Source organism: Trichosurus vulpecula, chromosome 1, assembly GCF_011100635.1.
Source record: "Trichosurus vulpecula isolate mTriVul1 chromosome 1, mTriVul1.pri, whole genome shotgun sequence".
In the NCBI taxonomy this organism is placed as follows: domain Eukaryota; kingdom Metazoa; phylum Chordata; class Mammalia; order Diprotodontia; family Phalangeridae; genus Trichosurus; species Trichosurus vulpecula.
The window spans coordinates 276,843,891-276,866,850 of NC_050573.1; the positions used below are offsets into that span (position 1 = coordinate 276,843,891).

Sequence of the window (22,960 nt, forward strand, 5' to 3'; positions counted from 1 at the left end):
TTTCTGTGACAGGAAGGAGGAGGCCAGCCTCTTCCAAGACACAGTCTAAGGAGCTATTCAGGATCAGAGAAAAAATCTATACTGTATATTTTGTCAATAAGAAAATGAATGAGGGCGAGTTGAAAATAAAAGGCAGTGGAGGGCTGGCTCCCTCACTTTTTTAAAAATAGAAATATATATTATAATAATATGTAATATACAATAATATATATTACATAATATAGAACAATATACTAATTATATACATGTAATGAAATATAATTAGAAGATGAATCACTTTGAGCTGTTAGAAAAAACAGAACTCAGCAAGAACAGATGGGGGGTTGGGAGGTGGACTATAACTAACTGAGTCTAGCTTCCCAAGCAAGTGGATTGATTAGCCACATTGTATTCTTCTGTAAAGCTTGATGCCTTTCTCTGCTGAAAGAAGGTCCCTCTAGACTTTTGTTTGCTGACCTGAGCGCTAGAGTACCAGCATATCCCAATGAAATTATATGATACCGAAAGAGATTTATTCCAAACAAAAGATTTCTCTAAAGAAACAAATATATTTACATATATGTGTATCTTTGATATGGGTGAAGGGAATAAGCATTTATATAGAATGCCTACTATATGCCAGGATCAGTATTAAGCACTTTTTTTTTACAAATATTATCTCATTTTACCCTCTCAGCAACCCTATGAAGAAGGTGCTATTATCATGTATATTTTACAGTTAAGGAAACTGAGGCAGGCAGAGGTTGTGACTTGCCCAGGGTCACACAGCTAATAAGTGTTTGCTGTGGGATCTGAACTTGTCTGCTTGATTCTAGACCCAACTATACCACCTAGCTGTCTCATAGTACCTCATAGGGAGGTATACTTGGAGGAGTAATCTATCCTTTTGCTGGCACTATGAGCCACGTGGACTATGTAGGTTCCTAGAGAAGATGGAATCTTTCACATAGGAAGATAACTTCTTTCTTTAAGGAGAGACCTCAGTCCCAAGGGAACACTCTAAGTCTGTAGGATGGTATTAGCTCCTGGAGAAAATGTAAGTCTTCCAAAGAAAGACAGTGAGGTGCCTAGACAGTCTGTGGTCTTCGGTATGAATCTTTGTGTTTTCTATGTAGTTAAATAAAACCCATACTATATCTGATGCTTTGTTAGCCTAGATGCTTGTGTGGGAACTACACTATATGCTCTCTAAGACATCTTAGAGAGCATATAACATATCCTTGTGTTTCTAGGGGAATTCTGGGGTGAAGGCAAAATGAACCAAATTCTGCTGTTCCCAAGGGAAGCACTGACTGGAAGTATAAGCCAAAGATGTTTTAAAGAGATTTGAATCTAGTCCCTGATAATGCTGTAAGAGTACAAATTGTATCTTTCTTTCCATCCATAGTGTATTTGAGAACCTTGATTTTTAAAAAAAAAACTATTCTATGTTCATCTAATTCCAGCATGCAGCTTTCTGTGTTTTTTTTTCCTTTGCTGAAGGAAACAAAAAAAACCCACATCTTCAAGCCTGTAGTCAGGAAATGATTAGGTATGTTGCAGCTCTGAGAGAGGCTGGATAGCTTTCAGTTTTGTTTTGCTTTCTCCTGCTGCTTCTCAAACAAGAGGATGGGAAAGAGGAGGGAAGAGAGGTCGATTTGTCTTTCCTTTCCTCCTTTCCATTTGGCTACCAATAGGAAATTTAAAAAATACTTTGTTTCTGGCTTAACAATAGCACAACCATTTTCCTCTAATTATGGGATCTGTGGAACAACAGAACAATGATGATGGGGAGGAGGGATGGGGGGGTGGTGGAGTGATGGCCATGAGAATGCCCACAGTGGAAGCAGAAAGATAGGAGTAAATACTATGGGAATGATCATTTTTAAATGGATCGTCAGTCGTTATAAGAAATAAGGTAACGAGAATGAGAATGTTCAGTGGAGAAGAGCTAAATAGCTAAATAAATCCTGGAGAATAAACCTATGAACAAAGATGAAAAGAACTAGAAAGATCAGGGAGGACAGGTTTAATATACATGCATATGAAAGACTCTCCTACAATGTCTTCATAATTTCCTGGTGAGCGCTGTTGGATTGAATTGACCAGAGATTATAGGCACTCTGCAAATGAGATATTCTAATAATAATAAATAACAGCTTGTGTCTATAGACCCTGGGCAAGTCACTTAATCTCTGTCTACCTCAGTTTCCTTATATACCAAATAATAAAACCTACCTCCCAGAATTGTTGTAAGGATAAAATGAGATGATATTTATAATGTATTTGCAAGCATATAAGTGCTATATACATGCTAGCTATTATGCTGGGTAAGTTCACATGTACTTTTTCATCTCTAAAATGTCTTGTGTGTGTGTGTGTGTGTATTCCTTAATAAGGCATGCTTTCAAAGATCATTTTTATAGCAGACCACATCTTTGTAATAAAAATTGGCAGAAAGATGAAATGAGAACATACCACTACATTTATTTTGAAGAGGTAGGGTTATAAATAGTTTGCTGAATATTGATCATAGTACCAGCCAGAGAGCAGGCCTTTGATTTGACAGAGCAAACTTAAGCTGTAATGGTTCTTTTTCAAGAAGTTTCCAACTCACATATCATGATCATATAAGATTCTATGACAACTGTAACCATGGGTAAAATTTTAGCCAATGAACTGCCAAATATAAAATCCAGTGCCATGTTTATGCTTATGTAATATCAATAACCAGAGGGTTATCAAACAAAGTTATCTCTATTTTTACATCTTCCAAAGAATATGAAAGGTTTTGACATTGCAGAGGAGATGTCCTGTTAAAATAAAGCCTCTATCAAATCAAATACGTTTTTTAAATAGTTAAGAAACAATAAATTCAATGAGATCTTTTATTCCCTGCACCTTTCAGTCAATTGTATGGCTGCAAAAATATGGTCTGATGATTGATATTGCTTGTAAAAATTTGCCTGTTCTGTCTCCAGCGTCATTGAATATGTCCTTTATTCTTGAGTAGATTCTTTTCCTAAAGATTTTGTAGATATGGGAAAGCAGATACATGAGTCAATAGTTATTGATATTTTCTTCTGTGCCTTTTGTGATTATAATAAAGTCCATTACTTTTTTCTCCCAAACATTTATTCTTTCTTTTTGCTGATATCTTGATAGTAGAACCCTCAATTTCTGCAAAGTTGTGCTGCCTGTGCATAGACTGCTTCTGTATCTGTGTATAGTTTGATTGCTCATTCTGCCTAATAACATCTATTTGTCTGTCTATCTACATATCTATCTATCTCTTTAGTGCCTTTCTATTTCTTCATGAAATGCTTTGGTATTAAAATGTTTGAGTCCAAATGTGGTGGCTCCACCATAATTGATGGAGAAAGGATTTTGTGATATAGAACTTTGTACATCTTTTATTATTATTTTTCATTCTTTTCTTCAAGTTTTATGCTTTAATGCCCATAGGATGGTTTGGTTTAGTTGAGTCTCTCACCATTCTTTCTGGAAATTTGGTTTTCCTTTCCCTGCTTCCTATAGATTAATAAGACAATATTTCTCATTATTTTTCACCATCCTGAATAAAATGTTTTCATACAAGTTTCTATTCCAAACCAGCATCACTCCCGAATACCATGTCTTTCCACTTGGCAAAAAATCACAGATTTTTTTTTTACAAAATCTCAGAATTTCAGAGTTGGAAAGGACCTCAGTGGCCACCTAGACTGACCTATCCTAAAAAAAGATCCCAACTACAACATAACTGATCGGTGGACATCTACCTTTGGTTTGATATTATTTGGGAAGTTTTATCACCTCCCAGGGGAGACCAGTCTGCTTTTGGATAGCTCTAATAGTTAGGAAGGTTTTTCTACCATGAATTACCTACTTGTAATTTTCCCCTATTACACATTGTTCTGTTCTCTGGGGAAATGTAATTCACTATCCCATGATATCTTTTCAGGTATTTGAAGACAGCTGTTATATCTCTCCTTAGTCTTTTCTCCTTTTCCTTTTTACTCTCTTTTAAAAATGTATTAACTCACTTTTACAAGTATTTATCATTTCTCCCTTTTGTGATCCCCCAATTGAACAAAACACAAAATAAAAAATGAAACCCTCATAACAAATATGTGTAGTATAACAAAATTAATTCTCATTTTGGCTGTATCAAAAAAACATGTCTCTTTCACATTTTGATTGCATCACCTCTCTGGTAGGAGGTAGGTGGTATGTTTCATCTTTGATCGTTTGACTTTATGGCTTATCATTGTATTGATCAGAATTTGAAAAAAAAAAACTCAACTTTTCTTTTTCAAGCTAAACATCCTCAGTTCCTTCAACCAATCATTCTCTTTCTTCTCCATGGATGTTCTCCAGCTAATCAATGTCTTTAATAAAATATGGTATTTTTTCAAGGTAAGACAATATTATGGATGTGGCATTTAGCATTTAGGGCATTTAGCACTGCGAGACTATCAATTATTCCTGGAAACTGTATCCCTATTAATGCCACCTATACTTGATTCAGATTGAGCTTGTAGGCCATTAAAAATCCTAGATATTTTTTCAGCCAAATGACTGTGTTTCCCTCATCTTATGCTTTGAAATCAATTTTTGAAATAAAGTATAAAACTTCATATTTAACATATTAAATTTCATCTTACTAGATTCAGCCCAGTGTTCTACCTATCAAAAGCCTTTTGGATTCTAACTTGTCACACAGCATGTTACCTATCACTCCCAACTTTCTGTCATCTGAAAATCTGAAAAAGGATACCATTTGTGTCTTGATCTGAATTCTGGATAAAATATTAAAATGTCAAATATATAAATAAAAATTTTAATTAGGATCGAATGAAATAACATATGCAAAGTGCTTCATGGCCTTTAAAGTGTTATATGAATCCTAACAAACAACAAAGTATAGGGCCAAGCACAGATCCCTGGGTGCTCTTCTGGACACTCCTAGCCAAGGCGGAATCGAACCACTAACTATTGCACTTTGAATCCAGCCAGTCAACCTGTTCTAAATCCATCTCGTACTACTATTTGGCCCACATCTCTCCATCTTTTACACAAGAATAACATGGTATGCTTTACTAAAAAAAAATTCCTTAGATCCACCAATTCAATCTCACTGTCAAAGAAAGCAATAAAGTTAATCTGGCATAACCTATTCCTACTGAAACCTTGATGATTTGTGTTTTCTTTTGCAATAATCATTTTCTTTTCTAAATGTTCACCAAGTAGTACTTTAGTAATAGGTTCCAGAATTTAGCCAGGAATTGGAAACAAGCTCATCGGGCTGTAGTTGGCAGATTTCCTTTTCTCCCTTCCACCTTTTTTTTTTAAATCAGGATATTTGACTTCCTTCACTCTTACAGCGTATCTCCTGGCCCTACGGAATCTTTTCTATAGAATCCTGAAATATCACTGCCTGTGGCTCATCTATCACATTGCCCATTTCCTTCAATGTCTGAGACGTAGTTTAGCTGGGTCAAGTAACTTGAATTCATCAGGGATAACTAGATCTATCTTATTATCTTATTTATCTTGGGCATCAGGTCCCTGGTAGTCACTTTTATTCTGTCTTCTCCAGCTCAAAGGCCATTTTGCTTGGCTGAGAGGACAAGCAAAATATGAACTGAAGAGAAAATAAAAGTAATACTTGTTGTCCAAGGCAGAATTGAGGTTCCCAAGTAACTTCTTGTGGTTTTCAATTTGCATCTATTAAAGTTCCTTAGGAAAGAGTAATAGTCTGTGTCATTGTCTTTTATTTCCTCATCAACTTATTATTTAAATAGGTCATACTGGAGCTGCCGCAAATATGTACCATGTCTTCTAATTTTTATTCTTCTAATGTGGTATTAAATTTGACCTCTTTTTAAATAAGTCAATTTTTTTATTAATTGATTCAGAAATGACTCACATCGGTAACTAGTTATTTTTCAGCTGTTCAGATGCAATCAATTTCATCTTAAAGATATTATTTGGTGCTTATCATATCTGGTGCCTCTTGTCTTTTTCTTAAAGAAGCTATTCAGGACATAGGGATGTTCATCTTTTTTGTAGCTTCCAGTCTTTTGAGCTCTCTTATTTCCTTCTCTTGAACTATGCTTTCTGACATATTTTCATTGTCTTTCCATGTTCATCTTTGCAGTTAAGTCAGCAGTCATCGATGTACACGTTGATTTAATTTGGAGGGTCTTAGCATGTTTTTAGCAGGAATTTCTCTACCTGCTCCACCTCTGCACACAATTCTGGTACATTAGCTATAATTATCATTTGTGGGTTTTTTTTTATATAAATGCTCATCAGTGAGTACTGTTAACATGAAATGACCAAATATACCATGAAATGGTGGTATCTTCTCATCTTTGGACATTATAAATGTAATTGAATCTCCCACCTGAGTAATTTCAAATTCCAAATTATTGTTTTTGTTATTCAGTCGTTTTTCAGTCATGTCCAACTCTTTGTTACCCCATTTGGGGCTTTCTTCGCAAAGATACTGGAGTGGTTTGTCATTTCCTTCTCTAGCTCATTTTACAGTTGAGGAAACTAAGGCAATCAGGGTTCACTTGCCTAGGGTCACACAGCTAGTTAGAAAAACCTAAATTTATGAAATGTCTCCCTAGCTCTTTGTACTTGCCAGCACTAGTGGTGATAGACCATTATTCTGGAAACCAGAGTGGTTTTTTTCTATGCATGCTACTTTAAGATCACTCATTTCTCCATTAGAATATTCTATTATACTGAAATCTACAGAACATAGAAATCATTTGGCTTTTTGGATTAATGGTGATTGAAAATGGGGCTCTAGGGTCATGTAATCTTGAGGACTATGAAGATAAATGCAGGCGGTAACACAATCATCCTTAAAGGAAAGGACAGTATGCGTTTGCTTTTCATCAATTCCCTTTCATTCTATTTCCCTTTCATTCAATTCAATAAACAGTTATTAAGTACTTGCTATATGAAGAGCATTATGCAAGGTACTGGGAAAACAAAAGAGAAAAATTAATTAAGATCCTCCCCTCAAAGAGCAGGGAGAGATGAAACGTACCCAAAATGTTCAATATAAGTTAGATTATGACAGATGCATAGGAATGATGGGAAACATTAGAGGAGTGAGGGGAGCTTCCTGAAGAGTGGAAGAGGGGTGGCTTAATGGACAAAGTAATGTTTGAGATGGACCTTAAAAGAAGAGAAGGATTTTTATCAGTCATTTTGTGTTTGTCCTTCATTCTCGAAGAGGACCATGGCAACAGGGAAATGATGAGATGACTTGCAGTTGACTTTGATTTGAGTGAGGGAGGTCAAAGTGCAAGGTCACCAGCCTCACTTTCTCCTCCACAGCCATCTGGGTCCACCAGGACCACTGGAGATGGCCCAGGATGCAATGGGAGACCCTGGCCCTTTTAGGCTAAGGCCTTTTCAGGTTCTCACTTTGAGTGAAATAACACCCATTCAGTGAATAGGCCTCTTTAAGAAGTGAGTCAAGGAATGGCTCCTTTAATTAAAAAAAGAAGAAAAAATCAAGCTGGAAGGGGAAGACCGTCAGGGTTGCTGTTCCAAAGAGAAACAGTTACCATTGACATTCACTCTAAGGCAGGAGGGCCCAAGGAAGGAAGGAAGGAAGGAATCTAGCCAGTGAAGCCCAAGTTAAATGTGTGGCTTCTGGATGGAGAGGGAGAGGAAGAGGCAAAGGATGAGCTGAGTTACCCAACTAGCTGGGTCCCCATTCAGGCAGCTCAGTTTACTCACAGTAGAGATATAGAAAAAGTCCATTTTAGTCACAGGGGACTAGAGCAAAATGCCCCAAAATAACAGAAGGCTGGATGGGCTCATGGAGTGGCTAGTATTTTGGTTGAAAACAGAGGGCATAAAAGGAATGCCAGGATAAGGAGTTTGTGTTTTATCCTGTAGACAGTATTTCTAAGAGACGTAATAAATATAATGGATGACACCATTTCTCTTGAAGATATTGCAAAAGTTCTAAATGTTAAATTATGTAAAGTCTTAAATCTATTAGAATGTAAGCCCTTTGAGCACTGGGACTTTGTCATTTCACCCTCCTTCTTCTCCATCCCTATGCCCCCTACCCCACACACAGTGCTTTGGGTATAGTATGCCCTCACTTAATATTTGCTGCGTTTTTAATAGTTCCTATGTATATAGTACTTCAAAGTTTTTCACTCTGCTTTCCTCACAGTCTACTATCAATTGGTTAGTCGACAAGTAAGTATTAAGGGAATGATATATGTGCTCTAGGTGCTAGGGGTATAAATACAAAAATTAAACAGTCTCTTCAAAAAGCTACATTCTATCATGATTAGTACTGAAAATATTATCCCCATTTTATGGATAAGGAAACTGAGGATAAGAGAAGTTAAGTGACTTGCTCAGTAATGTCAGAGCCAAATCTCAAAATCATGATTTCTATCAGTCAGTAAACATTCATTAAGCATCTACTATGTGCCAGGTTCAGTGCTGGTAACAGAAAGACAAAAGACAGTCCTTGCTTTCAAGGAGCTTGCAATCTACCAGCATTCGTTCTGTTAATGAATGAGTTAGAATGAAGCTACAGAAAAAGAACAGGTGTAGGCATGTGAATGCCTGGGTTCTTTCTCAGAAGTTCACTTTTTATTTATCTTTAATAAAATGGCAAATTATTTCCTTTTCAATGCCCAGTCATTGGGATGGTTTCTTTCTATGCTCTATTCAAAACATCATCGGCTGATTTTTTCATTAACATAGAGAAAGATGGTTTTTAATTTGTTCGTTTTGATGTGAAAAACCTTGCTAGCTTATTAAAGCAGATAAATGCCTTCATTAATCATTTCTATGTGTTTGGTTATTCGTTATTGTTCCCAGATGTGTAAAATGAGCACTGTAGTGGCAATGAATGCTAAGATGGTGCTGAATAGGGCTTGATATAATGAAAAATTTCCTAAAAATTAGAGCTGTCCCCAAATGGAATGAACTGCTTCTGACAATAGTGAGCAACTAGCTCTAGGAGTCTTTAAGCAGGGGCTGAAGGACCATTTGTGGATTTTATAGAAGAGATTCATGATTTGAATGAGGCTTGAGGATGAGGGCCCTGATATTCCTTCCTTCCTTGCAGTTCTGTGATTCTTTAAGATGGAATGGATAGGGCGCTGGATGTCACATCTGTCAGACCTGGGTTCAAATCCTGATCTGGGATCTTAGTAGCTGTATGATCCTGCACAAGTCATTTGATCTGCCCTCAGTTTCCTCATCTCTAAAATGAGGAGTGGGACTTGGTGGCCATTGAAGTCCCATGTAAGTTGAAATCTATGATCCTATGATTCCTCTGAGGCAGGTTAATAGTAACATAAAGATAAACATTAGCAAGAAGTTAAATAACTGAAGAACTTGAAGATGGAATGAAAATTGAATACTCCTCCCTCCTCTTCCCCAATTACTTGTATGGGTTAGAGAAGGGATCACTGGCATCCATGTGCAGAGCATTCACGCTGGTTCAATAAAGGACAGCTCTTTTTTTCTCCCACTGAATTTTAATTTCAGTCCCTGGGTAAGGGCTTAAGTAACATCAGCCCCTTAACATTAAGTCAGCACAATGGCAGGATCTTTGCAATCTAATTGTAGGCAGCCCACCCAAGTCACTCCTTAGATGTGAGGTGGTTCAGGTCTTATCCTACTTGTCATCAAAATCCAAATGAGAGTATGCCAATGTTACATCTCTGCTGTTGAGAAATAAAAAACAACACTTTTAAAAAACAAGTAGAGTTCATCCCCCAGCTAAAATCAAGCAATCTTTGAGGCTAGGGTGAGCTTTGTTTTTATTAGAGTTACCTAACCCATTGGGGCAGCTAAGTGGCACAGTGGATATAGTGGAATAGAGTGGAGTCAGGAAGACATCTTCCTCAGTTCAAATCTGGCCTTAGATACTTACTAGCTGTCTGACCTTGGGCAAGACAGTTAACCCTGCTTGTCTCACTTTCCTCAATCTGTAAATGAACTGGAGAACAAAATGGCAAACCATTCCACTACTTTTTATTTTCAAAAAAAAAACCCCACGAAGAGTCAGACACCACTGAAAAACAATGGAAAAGCAACAATCTGAAGGGAAGTTTCTTGGTGGAGAGTAATCTTGTGCCAGACTTGAGCTTTTTGTAAAAAGTGACAGTATGAGGTGAAGGGGAAAGACTGTATTAGAGGCGGCTTTCCTGGCTCACCTGTGGGGTGACTTCTGGGCAGGCCTTAGCTTGACTCTTTCTAAGCAGACTGTACTTAGCAGAGACTATTCCTATATCACATGGAAGGCTACAACCCTCTGGGATCTGAGAAAGCTGGATCATGTATCAGCTTGCTCCTACAACCTAGACAAAGAGGTAGAGAGGTTCCTGCTAATACATAAGATGAGCTCTGGGCTCTAAACCCGATAGAAGACAGCCCCAGGGAGTTATAATGCACAGCTAAAGACAGATGGAAACTTCAGATTATTATCAGTGCAGGGGTTCTGCATCAACATCCTAATTTGCTGAAGTATGATGTACAGCAGACTGGCTTTACATTCAGGAAGATGTGGGTTCAAATACTACTTCTGATATATACTAGCTGTGTGACCATGGACCTGTCACTCAATCTGTGTCCCAGGAAATTCTGTAAGAGCATAAACATTACAGAACAGTTGCTGGTATGCATCAGTGAAGAGAATATCTATACCAAGAGTTCCCAGGATCAATGAAATCATAATTGTGGCCCAAAGAATTTCTGGGAGTAACGTGATGGCTTTGGTTCCCCTTTATAAGTTACCTTCATTAGACCCTGCTCCTAATGAGAATTGTGGGGAGTGACTAAATACAGCTGTTCTGTTTAATCATATAATAGGAAAGGATGGGACTTGACTGGGGTTCATGAACTTTTAAAAAATATTTATTTTGCTGTTTTAGCATAACTATTTCCATTGGAATCTTAAACATTTATACATCCTTCTGTGGAGGGATCCATAGGCTTCACCAGACTGTCAAGGGGGTCTAAGAAACCAAAAGGATCAACAACCTCTGGACTCCATTGGTCTCCATGATACATGCTGTTGTGCCTGGACCCTGGCGTCCTGCTTCTTGGTGTGTCTCTGCCCCCATAGGAGGAATGTCAACCTTGCCACCAATGCCTTATATAAGGAACCCTTACCTGGAGCTGGGCTATGTTAGATAAATGAATGAGTGAGTAAGTGAATGAATGAAACAATTATTTAGCACATGTGACATACAAAGCATTAGGGACACAAAGAGAAAAGCAAGCCAGTCTCTGCTTCCAGGGAACTCATATTCTAATGGGGGAAACAACAAAGAAAGAAGGTTTTATCTGCAAATTAGATGGAAGCTTGGTTAAGGATGTCTGGTCCTTAGGGGACATAGGCAAAATAGATGGTGATTCCTCTTTTTTAGGTTATCTCCACTAATAAAAACAAAAACAAACCAAAAAAGAAAAACATAGCTGTTTCTGACAGTGAACCATTTGACAGTATCAACCATTTGACTGTGGTTGTGAGAACTTTCTTTTCCCGGTCTTTAGTAGCTAGGGCCATAGAGAAGACAAGGGCTGTAGCACCCAAAGAGAAAGTTTCCAGGTCACACCTTTACAAGGATTGCTTCACAGTATGATGGCTGACAAGGCTGGGCTGGAAGCTGAGAAGAATGAAAAGTCCGAGAGATATAGTTTTGGGGGTAATTAATAATCAGTTTATTAATTGTGGCTAGCAAATAATTAATAAGTTGAGATCAGTCTCGTAACTGAAGATCCCACCACCCCAGAACATCAAATGCTTAAAAGTCTTTGGAAAGGGGTGTCCCTGAGGGTAGAAATCAACTCTGATTGGTAAATAATCAAGGGGGTGGACATATTAATGAGGAAGTGGGCAAAAAGTCTTCAGCTCCTCCTGCTGAAAACATGAGTTGATCATGAGACTCAGCCACTTCCAGCAATTTGGACAAAAGAATCCATCTCTACCTAGACCACTCTGGCTGGTTTTCACCTTTATAAGCTGAGTCACCATAAAATCTAATGGAAGTTTTCAAAGACAGGGCTTATATCCTAAGAGCAAGAACTTGCCTAGACTGCAATCTGTTTGTAAGGTCTTCTAGCTGGATGGGATCCCACCCAAGATGGAAAAGCATGCACCCAGAGGATTTGGGCAATTTCATCTATGAGCAATATCCTTCAGAGACTAGTTAAATAACCGTACAGGGGCTGGTTTCTGAATGAGGAAATAGGAAGGGAAAATCTTGATCTAATTTAATAATTGGGTTTTAATACAAGAGGAAAAATAATCATTTCTCTCAAAGCAGGGCTAACAATTTGGAGTGCAGCTGTTCCAAGGACTCTTGGGTTTACTACCTAACCATCATTGTCAATGCAGTACAATGAACAAAGGTGGTAACAGAGGAAGGTGGGGTGATGCAGGAGGGCAAGAGGTAGTTCAATCATGGCTGAAGGGGCAGTCCACTTCTCAAAGAAGTTTATTCTCCTGGACCCTGGAAGAGGTTTGCTGTGGCAACAGGTTCCTTGGGTTGGCATAGGGGAGATAGTAGAGTTGCGATGACTGAATCATACAATTTATTTGAGATATAAGGATGGCACATTTGTACTGGTGTGTGTATGTGGGGGAGCATGCCCCCTGGATGTTGGTGCCGGACAGCAAAGCCCCAGTGATTCAACTGTAGCTATGGCCCAGCATGTTTTCCTACTTCAGGGGTATTATAGTTTCCATTTTGCTCCCTGGAGGGAAATGACTTCCTTTATTAGATTCACTGCCCTGCAGCACCAGCTCCACAGGCCACTCCGCCCTTCGATTTCCCTTTCTCCCTTGATGACAGAGTGAATGTCATGGTTCCATGGCGGGAGAGACTGTGCTGCCCATAATGGCTATTTGAAAAAGGTATAGCCAGGTAAAAATGGCCTTTTCCTTCCTTTCCTTTCCTTAACACATGTGACATACAAAGCACTAGTGACACAAACAGAAAAGCAAGAGTCTCTGCTCTCAGGGAACTCCCATTCTAATGAGAGAACCAATGCAGGAAGAAGGTCTTATCTGCGAGTTAGTTGGAAACTTGGTTAAGGATGCCTGGTCCTTAGGGTACCTAGGAAAAATAGATGGTAATTCCTCTTTTTAGGTTATCTGCACTAATAAAAACAAAAACAAACCAAAAAAAACCCATAGTTGTTTCTGACAGCTTTCCTCCTTTCCTGCTATGAGGTATCTCTCCTTTTCTTAGGAGACACTAGGTAGAGCAAGGAGCTCTGTGCCTGGAGTCAGTTCAAATCCTGCCTCAGACACTCCGGCTGTGTAACCCCGGGCACGTCTTATCCTATTTGCCGGTTTCCTTAACTAGAAAACAGGGATAGAAAGAGCACCTATCTCCCAGGGTTGATGAGGATTAAATGAGATAATATTTGTAAAGATTTTAGCACAGCGACTGGCACATAGCAAATGCCTAATATAGACTTATTTCCTCCTTTCCCAATCCCTTTGACCCAGGCTTTTTTCTCGGTAGCCTGGATGAGTGCATAGACTCATTTTGTTAACTCTGTCAACTCTGGATGACAAGATGACAGATTTAGAGCTAGAAGTTGCCTTTGGGGCTTTCTAATCCAACCTTCTCATTTTGTCTGTGACTGGTTGAATGACTGATGCTGATGTGCTTATCAGCTTTTCTCAGGTGGCTTATACCTCAGTAGAACATAAGGGACTCTCTTTGGTTTTTGTTTTTTTATCATTAGTGCTTAGCAGTGAGACCTGTTAAGGGCTGTAGTTTAAAAAGGCCAAGGTCTCCCATTGCATCCTGGGTCATCTTGAGTCATCCTTTTCTGTATCTCCCCACTGGACCCAGATGGCTCCGGAAGAGAAAGCGCTGGTGACTTTGCACAGCCCTGCCTCACTCAAATCCAACTCACTTGCATGTCACGGCATCACCTCCCTGATGTCATGGTCCTCTTCGAGAATGAAGGATAAACAACAGCTGTGCACATAGTAGGCACTTAATAAAGATCAGTTGTCATTCTGGGATGGTTTTTGTAAAGCCATTGTAGAGACATGACATCTTTTCATCACTAGGATGCCTTGTGTGTAATGCTAGGTTGTTTCAGGTTATTGCTTTGGAATCTTCCATTGTAAATCAATCTGGTCTGCCTGTTTCTTATTTGGACTTGCACCATCTGAGATCTCGGAGATTTCCTGCAGTGATTGCCAGATGAATAGCAGGGAAAGCTGTGGGAATAATGTAAGCATCTCTTCAGTGTTCCATCATTTACCGTGTCATGAACAGACACAAATTCTCCATGAAAACAGAGGAAGTACATTTTAATTTCTCTGGAAATATTGGGTAGTGGAAACCCTCTATTTTGGTAATTATTTATGTTGTAGAAACTAAAGGTGATGGTAAGTTAATCTAGTTATGCAGGTTGTTCAAAAATCTCAAGGGAGGGGGCCTAGGTAAAGACTATTTTTTTTTTTCATTTCATAGAAGTTTGCCATGACGTGTCAACAAATGTTATTGTTGGAAATAGTTTCCAATTTTTAGTCTTTCTGTTCTACCTTACCTACTTCACTCCATGTCTCCCTCTTTCCTACTTCAACTGGGAAAAAAAAATTAAACATGGGCAGTAGCATACTAATTTCAGAAGACCCCTGGATTTTAAGTCGGAGGACCTAGGTTTGAATCCTTGATTCTATCCCTTACTGTCTGACCTCTATGAACTTGGAAAAACTTTCATAAGATCATAGGAACATAGATATAGAACTGAAAGAGACCTTCTAAGTCATCTAATCCCACACTTCCCCTTTGTAGATGAGGAAACACAGGCCAGTAACACTGAGAGTAAATGGCAAAGACTGGACCTCATGTTTTACCCTCATCTGCAAAATGACCTTGGATTGGATTGCCTCTTCCAGCTTCAAATCTGAAGATCCTAAATTTATATGTGACCAAGAGAAAAAAAAATACCTGGCACCCTCTGGTGGATAATATAGTGTGGTGGAGTCAGAAGTCTTTTACTTTGAGTTCTGATGCTGCTATTCACTAGCCATAACACTTTGAGCAAGGCACTTTGTCTCTTTGTCAACCTTAGTTTCCTCACCTGTAAGTAAGATGGGAATAGTACGGGTACTGCCTATGGGTGTGTGTGTGTGCTGCATAAGGGGGAGGGGGAAGTGTTGGAGAGAGGAGGGTTTGTTTTAAGTACTTTGTCAACTTCAAAGGACTATATGAACATGGGCTATTATTATTGTTTTTGTTAATAAGTCCACTTTATTTTAAAAGTTTACAGCAGTTCCATCTCAGTTGGAGTGTGGCTTTAGGGAGAGTCCACACTGACTCTTTGAAATGGATTGGGGTTTGTCGTAGACGCATCATTTCAGTGGAATCCAAGGCTGTTTATGTGCATAATTTTAAATGGTGAATTTTGCCCACTTGAGTCATTCCAAAGCCACCATTTCCTTGAAGACTCGAAGGAACTATTTTTAGTCGGTAAGCACTTATTCAGTGCTTATGGCGGATGAAGTTTTGGTATGTAGCATTTAAAGCTGAAAAACCATTTCAATTCAAATCTTTATTACAAACACTGAGGAGGAAATGAGCATTACTCCAAGAGAAGATAAACCAGAAGTTAGAAATTATTATCTGGAGAATGAAATGGTCTGCCTAGCTCTGGAAAATATATATTTTTAATTTAAATGCTTAAATTTGTACAACTCAAAATGCTGAGTTAATGAATTTTAGAGGTAGGTAAATGGTACAGTGGATAGAGCACTGGACCTGGAATTAGGAAAATCCCAGGTCAATCTGGAACTCAGAATACTTAGCTGTGTGATCTTGGTACATCACTTAACCTCTATTTGCATCAATTTTTTCACCTGTAAAATGGGAATAACTATATCTATATCTATGTATATGTATAAAATACCTATTTCAAAGGGTTGTCGTGAGGATCAAATGAGCTCAGATTTGTAAAGCCCTTAGCACAGTGAACAGCACATAGTAGGTGCTTAATAAATGCTAGACAGGGTGCTGTCAAGTCTACCATTCCTTTTTCAAAGTGAGGACACTGAGAGTTAGACAGACTGAGTTCCCTGTCCAAACTAGTGTCTAGACTCCATTCCTGAAGCTGCCCAGTGAAGCATTTTCTATTCATTTGTTGTGATGTCAATAAAAAAATTTCCTTGATGGCCAACCAGTGGGTGATTATCCTGCATAAACTTAGTTCCAGGCCTCAGATACACAATTCATCATCAGACTTATGTGAAAAGCTGGACAGTCTTAAGAGAATCTCAGGTCATTGCCCATGCCAGACACTGAAATGATTAGTGTGTGTTTGTATAGGTTATAGACTCTATGAGATAAAGTCAGCTTTGGCAGATAGAGGGATGGCCCTGGGATCTGGAAAACCTGGGTTCAAGATTTGCCTCTGACATCTACTGACTGTGTAACCATGGGCAAGTAAGTCACTTTCAGTGTCCCAGGCAACTCTCACACACTATCAATTACAGACAATTGCTAATCAAGGGAGTTTCCACATCAGCAAATTCTCCACACTGAAGACCTCACGGGTCCAGACCAAAACATAAAAAACATATTATGTAGAGCAAACGATAGATAATGTAGAATATGATTGCCCAGAAAAGTTGCATAATTGTTCCCACTTGTCAGTAGGATTTTTTTGTTAGTCAGGAATTGATAAGCAATTTTTTTTTCTATTTTTCCCTCCTCCTCAACCTCCCCTTAAATCTGTACAGGTCTCAGTCTGTCGTGGAAGCTGGGACACTGAAACATGAGGAAAAGGAAGAGAATGAGAACACCCAACCACTCCTGGCTCTGGACTGAATTTGAAGTCACCAAAATACATCTCAGCAGCCTTCAGTGGCATCAGCCACCTATGAAGCACATGCTTAACTGATCCCCACAGGCACACATCTTGTTTCACAAAAGGTCCTCCACTTCTGCTGACAATAACTATCGGCACCAGCCATCTGTCTGAGCAGCCAAAGTTAAGCAAAGACCGGAGGGATTTCTTTTTCAGTGAAAGATACAAGGATGAAGCAAGACATCAATTTAAACCAGGAACAATTTTTTTCCAATTTTTATTTTACATTTGTGGTATTAAAAGGATTAAAAAGGGTTGGACTTATTAATTCCTTGTTCACATATATAAACAACATTGTGGACATTTTTCCTCAACATATCATGCTGGGAAAAAGTGAGTGTTTTTTCCAAACAACATGTGTCCAAATTAAACTGTAAAGATACAATTTTCAGATTCAGTATAGTGCAAAGCCATGAGACAATAGCATCTGCAATAACTTTCATTCTCATTGATTTTTTTTCTTTAATCACACCACCAGCATTGAATTATTCATCCTCAGAACATGTTCACACAACTCTGGCTAGTTATGCTTTACTTATTTTAATACTTGGCTAACACTTTTCTGAACTTTTGTATCCTCTCTAAAACCATGTTGCATCATGAGGGCAGAAGACACACACAATTTGGGAAAACAATTATTTCATTCTCATGACATGGTTTTCCATAGGCAGTTCTAGAGTCCATCAGCTCAGTCTGTATCTGTATAAAGGGGAATCTCACTGGAAAATTTTTTAAGTGATTAATGGAACTGTTCATATTGTTTCATTTAGGTCAAGACAGCTAAGGAAAATGCTACAGAACCATTTAAGCCCCTTCACTCCTGCCATCAGTTAAAGGCTGCAGACAGAGGGCAGTTCTGGTAGTTGCTAGAGAAAGCAGACATTCAATGGAGGAGGAATACTTCTTCACATGAATGAATGACTAAAAATGGGCATGTACTCTAAACAAAAGGAGCAGAATAGAAATGCAGGACTGAAATGCCAAAGATCAGCTCACTGCTTTATTTGTTTTTGAAAAATCAATCCTATCCATTCACTGAAATGGATGGAGAGATAAAATAAAAGAAAACCTGTAAGAAATGATTTTGTGCCATGCGTTTGCTTCCCTAAATCAATTTTACAATTTTAGGCATCTTTTTCTCTTCAGCCACCTGCTCCATAAAGACATTCATCTATTTATTTGTACCATTATGTGGCATCATGTGTCAAACAGAAGATAGTTCAGTTAATGATGGGCAGTGAAGAGATATTTTAAATGGAAACATTTAGGAAGGCTAACATTCTAAGCTGAGCAAATCATAGGGAAGACATAATTCAATAGGTCATGGTCATTTCCGATTGGAATTAGTGTTTACTACTCTTCTTCTTTACTAGAAAAAAATCATCCATAAGTATTAATGTTTGTATTTGTAGCATACCAGCCATTGCTACTGGTACAGAATAACAGAAATGGACATTGTTTATGTGTTCTGGCCCAATCTTGTAAAAACCTCAAAACTGGGTTCAAATCTTACCACCTCTGACAATTACTAGCTGTGTGACCTTGGGCAAGTCAATTTACCTTTCTGAGCCTCAGTTTCCTCACATGTAAAATGGGGCTTTACACCTGCAGTACCTACCTCGCAGGGTTGTTGTGAGGCTCCAATGAAATAATGTATGTGAAGCGCTTTGGAAACTTTATAAAGCGCTATAAAATGTCGGTTACTATTTTTATTTTTGCAAAAAAAAATCGATGAAGTAGAAAATGAAATGAAAATACAGCCACTCTGCCAACGCATAGGTGTGTAAATAAAACCAGTTACTTTTGGGCAGCCATTCCTAATCACATGCTGAAATATCTTCATCTGTACTGTGATCCAATGACTTTTTTTATACAATTATATAGAAAGATGAAGAAGAAATAAAAGCAAATCAGGGAGTCATTTTAATTGCTTGGCTTTATATATGTGACAACTGTTAGATCCAAGTTTTTAAAATGTCATTGGAGCCAATTAGTGCTATGTTTTAAAACAGTGAAAAGATACCTGCCTATTAAGTTGGCAGTCTCAACGTCCTGATTTCGTGACCTGATTTAAAACACTCAACTTACCCTAGTGACCTAAGTTAACATGAGTTAGCTTGTAAATCTGTTTCTCTCCAAATCTCATGACATGAATGTAAGATGAACGTTCCCATGTGCATTTTCTCATTTGAATTTTCTGTACATGTATGCAATAGATTTACAAACAGGAACCAAATTCAACAAGAATTGACACGAATGTTAGTTACTATTACATGAGCATTGGATTGTACTGTCCTTCACTGTTGAGTCACTTCCCCCTCTTAAATAAATACTGAAGGACAAAAATGACTTTTTTCTTCCTGGTTTTTTTTCCCTTGATATTGGTCATTATTTTGGAGGTGCTGTTTCTCTTGATTCTGTTTACCACACCTGTAATATGCTGTCCTCACCTCCCCTTCACCAAAAAAAAAAAAGCTGCAAAATACCTGGTTTAGATATGGAAGCAACTACATAGGAACCACCAAGTAAGTTCCCCATACAGTATTGTCAACCTGTGCATTCTAGTTGGGGTTCCTTTCAAGGAAAAGGGATCAAAACTCCCCAGTGCCCCTCCAGTATAACCTGTGCTCTTGAAATAGAAGAAATACGAGTAGTTTCAATATTGGAAGACAATTAAAGAAAATGAGCCAAGAGTTGCCTCAGTCAATTCCTGGAATAAAAAGGCTGTGTGTTCCAGCTCACTTTCCACCAGGACTCCAGGCACTCAAGTTTATTAAAAAAATATGCCATGAATGTGGCATTTAATAAATATTTTTGTTCATCTTGGCCCATTAAATAACATTCAGTGCGTGATTATCATCACATTTTTAGAGAAATTACACTGCACACTTTTCAAAGGGTGCATTTTATTCTTATTTGGTTTTAGAAAAAAAATCAAAATTTTTACTTCATTAAAACTTTATCTGGTTATTTGATTATCTATGGAGATCATTTTTTAAAATGTTATTTCTTTGCAATGTGTGTTATTAAAAATTCACCCATGCAAGCTTGATACTTATTTTAAGGCATTGCTTTTCAATTTATGGAGCAATTCTAAGGCAAAAAGTTAGGAAGAGTGTTTCCAACTGTTTTAAAGAGGAAAGGATTTCTTATGATATCCCAATGTGCAACAAAGATCCTAGCATTTTCCCATTTGCAGTCATTACCCTTTCCATTCTGTCATCCTGAATAACTCTATCAAAAACTTATCCAAGAAAAATACAGCAGAAATCCTCTGAAGTACCAAGAGAGCATTCACTCATCCTCTATATGGATTAATACTGTGTAAAGATAAGGGAAGGCTTGGACCCTGACTGCTAAAGGTGTCAAGACCCACAGGGCCTGGATCCATTTCCTTACGAAGCATCTTCCTAATCTTAGGAGATGGAAAGTTTTACTATGAAAAAAATTTCTTAAAAAAATAAACCTAATTCTTGGAATATATGAGTTATATGTGGTCTTTATAGGAGTCAATTTCAAATTATTACACATGCTTTTTCAGTGACAAAATTTTTCTGCAGAGAAATAAACAACCAACTTGGTTTCTCTCTATTATCAATACAAAGAAGGTACTAGTCAGAAACCAGGCCTCCAGGAAGAAGACAAAAATAAACTGATAAAAAGGGAGGTCATTTTCATGTTTTTTTTTTTTGAACAGAGGTATTGCTTTCTACCTTTTCCTGTCCATCACAGTAGGAAAATAGCATTTTCTCTTTCATACCAGTTTCTTTATACTAAAAGGAATTGGAAAACTCATCTTGATATAGAGTACCCAAAGATAACAATACTAAACAGCTGGAAGTGAAGCCATTATACAGCTTGTAAAAAAAAAAAAAAAGAAGAAAGAAAGAAAGAAAGAAAGAAAAGAATGTAGTGGTTCATAAAAATAAATGCTCTGTGGCTGGCTTAATAGAAAAATACAATTACATTTAAAAATTACAAAATGATAACCATCCATTCACATTATCTACATTTCCTATCAACGCACATTGACAAACCTATTCTAGGGGCAATATCTTTGGCTGGTAAGAAGGTCTCATGTTTTCACTTTGATGTCGGCATCAGAGCAGCATGGAACAGAAAAGGACAATTTCTAAATGAGCTGGAGCAGACAAACCATTCTTTCAGCATCTTCTAAACCTGAGCAGGCTAGCATTTTTGAGGCTGCATTTCAAGCAGAAGCATTAGGAGCTTCAGCGTTTATGGTTCTGTCTACATTATCCATGCAGATAAAACAGACATTAAGAGCCTCCCTCACTTGTGTTCCGAGCCTCCAACATGTGTTAAATTGCAGGCAGACTTCGCCTCTGCTGAGGGGTCAGCTCCGGGTGCCACACATCCACAATAAAGATTAGGCGCAGGGAAGCTGCATCCTGCCACACCTCATGTTCAAAGGAGTCATCAAAGATGAGCACTTTCCCTTCTTCCCAGTTCCTGTAAGAGAAAAACAAGCCATTTTCTATGACAATGTTCTAGGGTTCAGGTATCTGGATGAATGCTAGCTAACCAAATCTCTTATGAATTTATGAAAATGAATTTGACATCAAAAGCATGATTTAATATCTTTGATGATTCAAACAGCATTACAGCACTCAGTGGTTCTCCATTATAAACATTAATTCTTATTGTTCAGTATTATAGGTGAAGAAAGTACAAAAAATGAAGCTGAAGGTGTATTGAGACTGCAGTATATTTTGGAAACATTTTAAAAAATAAATCTCTTCTAACAGAGATTTTAGACAGCAAAGGGTTAAAAATTGGCCCCTGGCCCTCCATAAAGTACATAATTTTCCTATGAATAATCACATGACTGATGACTTTTTGTGAAAGCTCCCTGGCATCTTTCCTGGCTTTTCATAGGCAAAGTATTATCCTTTTCAAGGGACAACCACATCATGTTATTCCATTTGGGAAAAGTACCACTGTACAAAAAAGCAGGTGGCTAAAAAGATTATTATTCCTTACCAAAACACAGCAACAGTAAGACCAGGTGTTTCCTAGCCATTGTTTTGTGTTCAGAACATAGGCACATTTCAAAACTCTTGTTCTTTGTGCTAATGTCATCCACATAGGACATTTTAAAAATCAATGCCATTCATTACTGGGTTGGCTTCCCACCAGCAACTGATACACATATGTTTAGGAAATACAAACCAAGTTTAATGTTAACCTGAATAAAATATAATCAAGAAGTAAATGGAATTAGGGAGAAGAGGAAAAATCAGCTTGATAACAGAAAGAAAGAACACAAAATTTGGAGTTAAGAGACTTGGGATTGAAATATGGCTCTGATCCTCACTAGCAGTGTGACCATGGGCTTAACCTCCTCAGTCTCAGTTTCCCCATATAGATGACGCTACTCATACCAAGCCTACACAACCTGAGGTCCGAGGGCCACTTGCGGCATGCCAAAGGATTTTGGGCTGCCCATGAAAAATGTAGAAGATCCTTTTTCAAGGGCTGCCAGAAATTCTTTGGCAGGCTGCAGATTGTGCAGGCCTTACTTATACTACCTGACTCTTCAGAATTTTTAAAATGTGAAGTGAAGAGTTGACAGATGTAGAGCTAGACCTCAGAAGCCATCTAGTGCAACCCTTTTGTTTTACAGTTGAGGAAATGGCTTGCCCAAGGTCATAAGGATAATAAATAGCAGAGCTAGGATTCTAATCCAGGACCCTCTCACTCTAAATGCAGCATGTTTTCCATTCTTTTCCCAACAGCACATATTTCCTCCTTATTGTATAATGTAATCCAAACCCAAAACAGAACAGAATAGAATTTTGGATTTTCTAAGTGACAGATTAAATTGAATTCAATAAGCATTTGTTGATTGATTACTAGGTGGGAGGCACTGTGCTTAGTGGTAAGGATACAAAGATAAAACACAAAATTGGCCTCTAGTTAAATTGCGTATTTTTAAAACATGCTTTGATTTCCTGAAACCAAATTTCATTATGGAAATAAGTTTATTATACTATGTATGTTCTAATCAATTGTTAAAAATATTAAGTACTGATTAGAAAAAGCTGGCTGG

General features: G+C 38.0%; 2 protein-coding genes across 4 annotated transcripts in view; one reads left to right on the plus strand and one right to left on the minus strand.

Moving 5' to 3' along the window:
* CLVS1 (clavesin 1) overlaps positions 1 to 17,032 on the plus strand; it is a 191,741-nt gene extending 174,709 nt beyond the window's left edge. The window contains exon 7 of the mRNA XM_036744062.1: positions 16,760 to 17,032. Within this exon, the coding sequence (XP_036599957.1) occupies positions 16,760 to 16,847 (88 nt within the window). The 3' untranslated portion in view covers positions 16,848 to 17,032. The remainder of the gene's footprint in view (positions 1 to 16,759) is intronic.
* A 42-nt stretch (positions 17,033 to 17,074) lies between these two features.
* ASPH (aspartate beta-hydroxylase) overlaps positions 17,075 to 22,960 on the minus strand; it is a 260,009-nt gene continuing 254,123 nt past the window's right edge. For all 3 annotated transcript variants that reach the window (XM_036761811.1, XM_036761820.1, XM_036761803.1), the window contains one exon: positions 17,075 to 21,360. In XM_036761811.1, the coding sequence (XP_036617706.1) occupies positions 21,210 to 21,360 (151 nt within the window). In that variant the 3' untranslated portion in view covers positions 17,075 to 21,209. The remainder of the gene's footprint in view (positions 21,361 to 22,960) is intronic.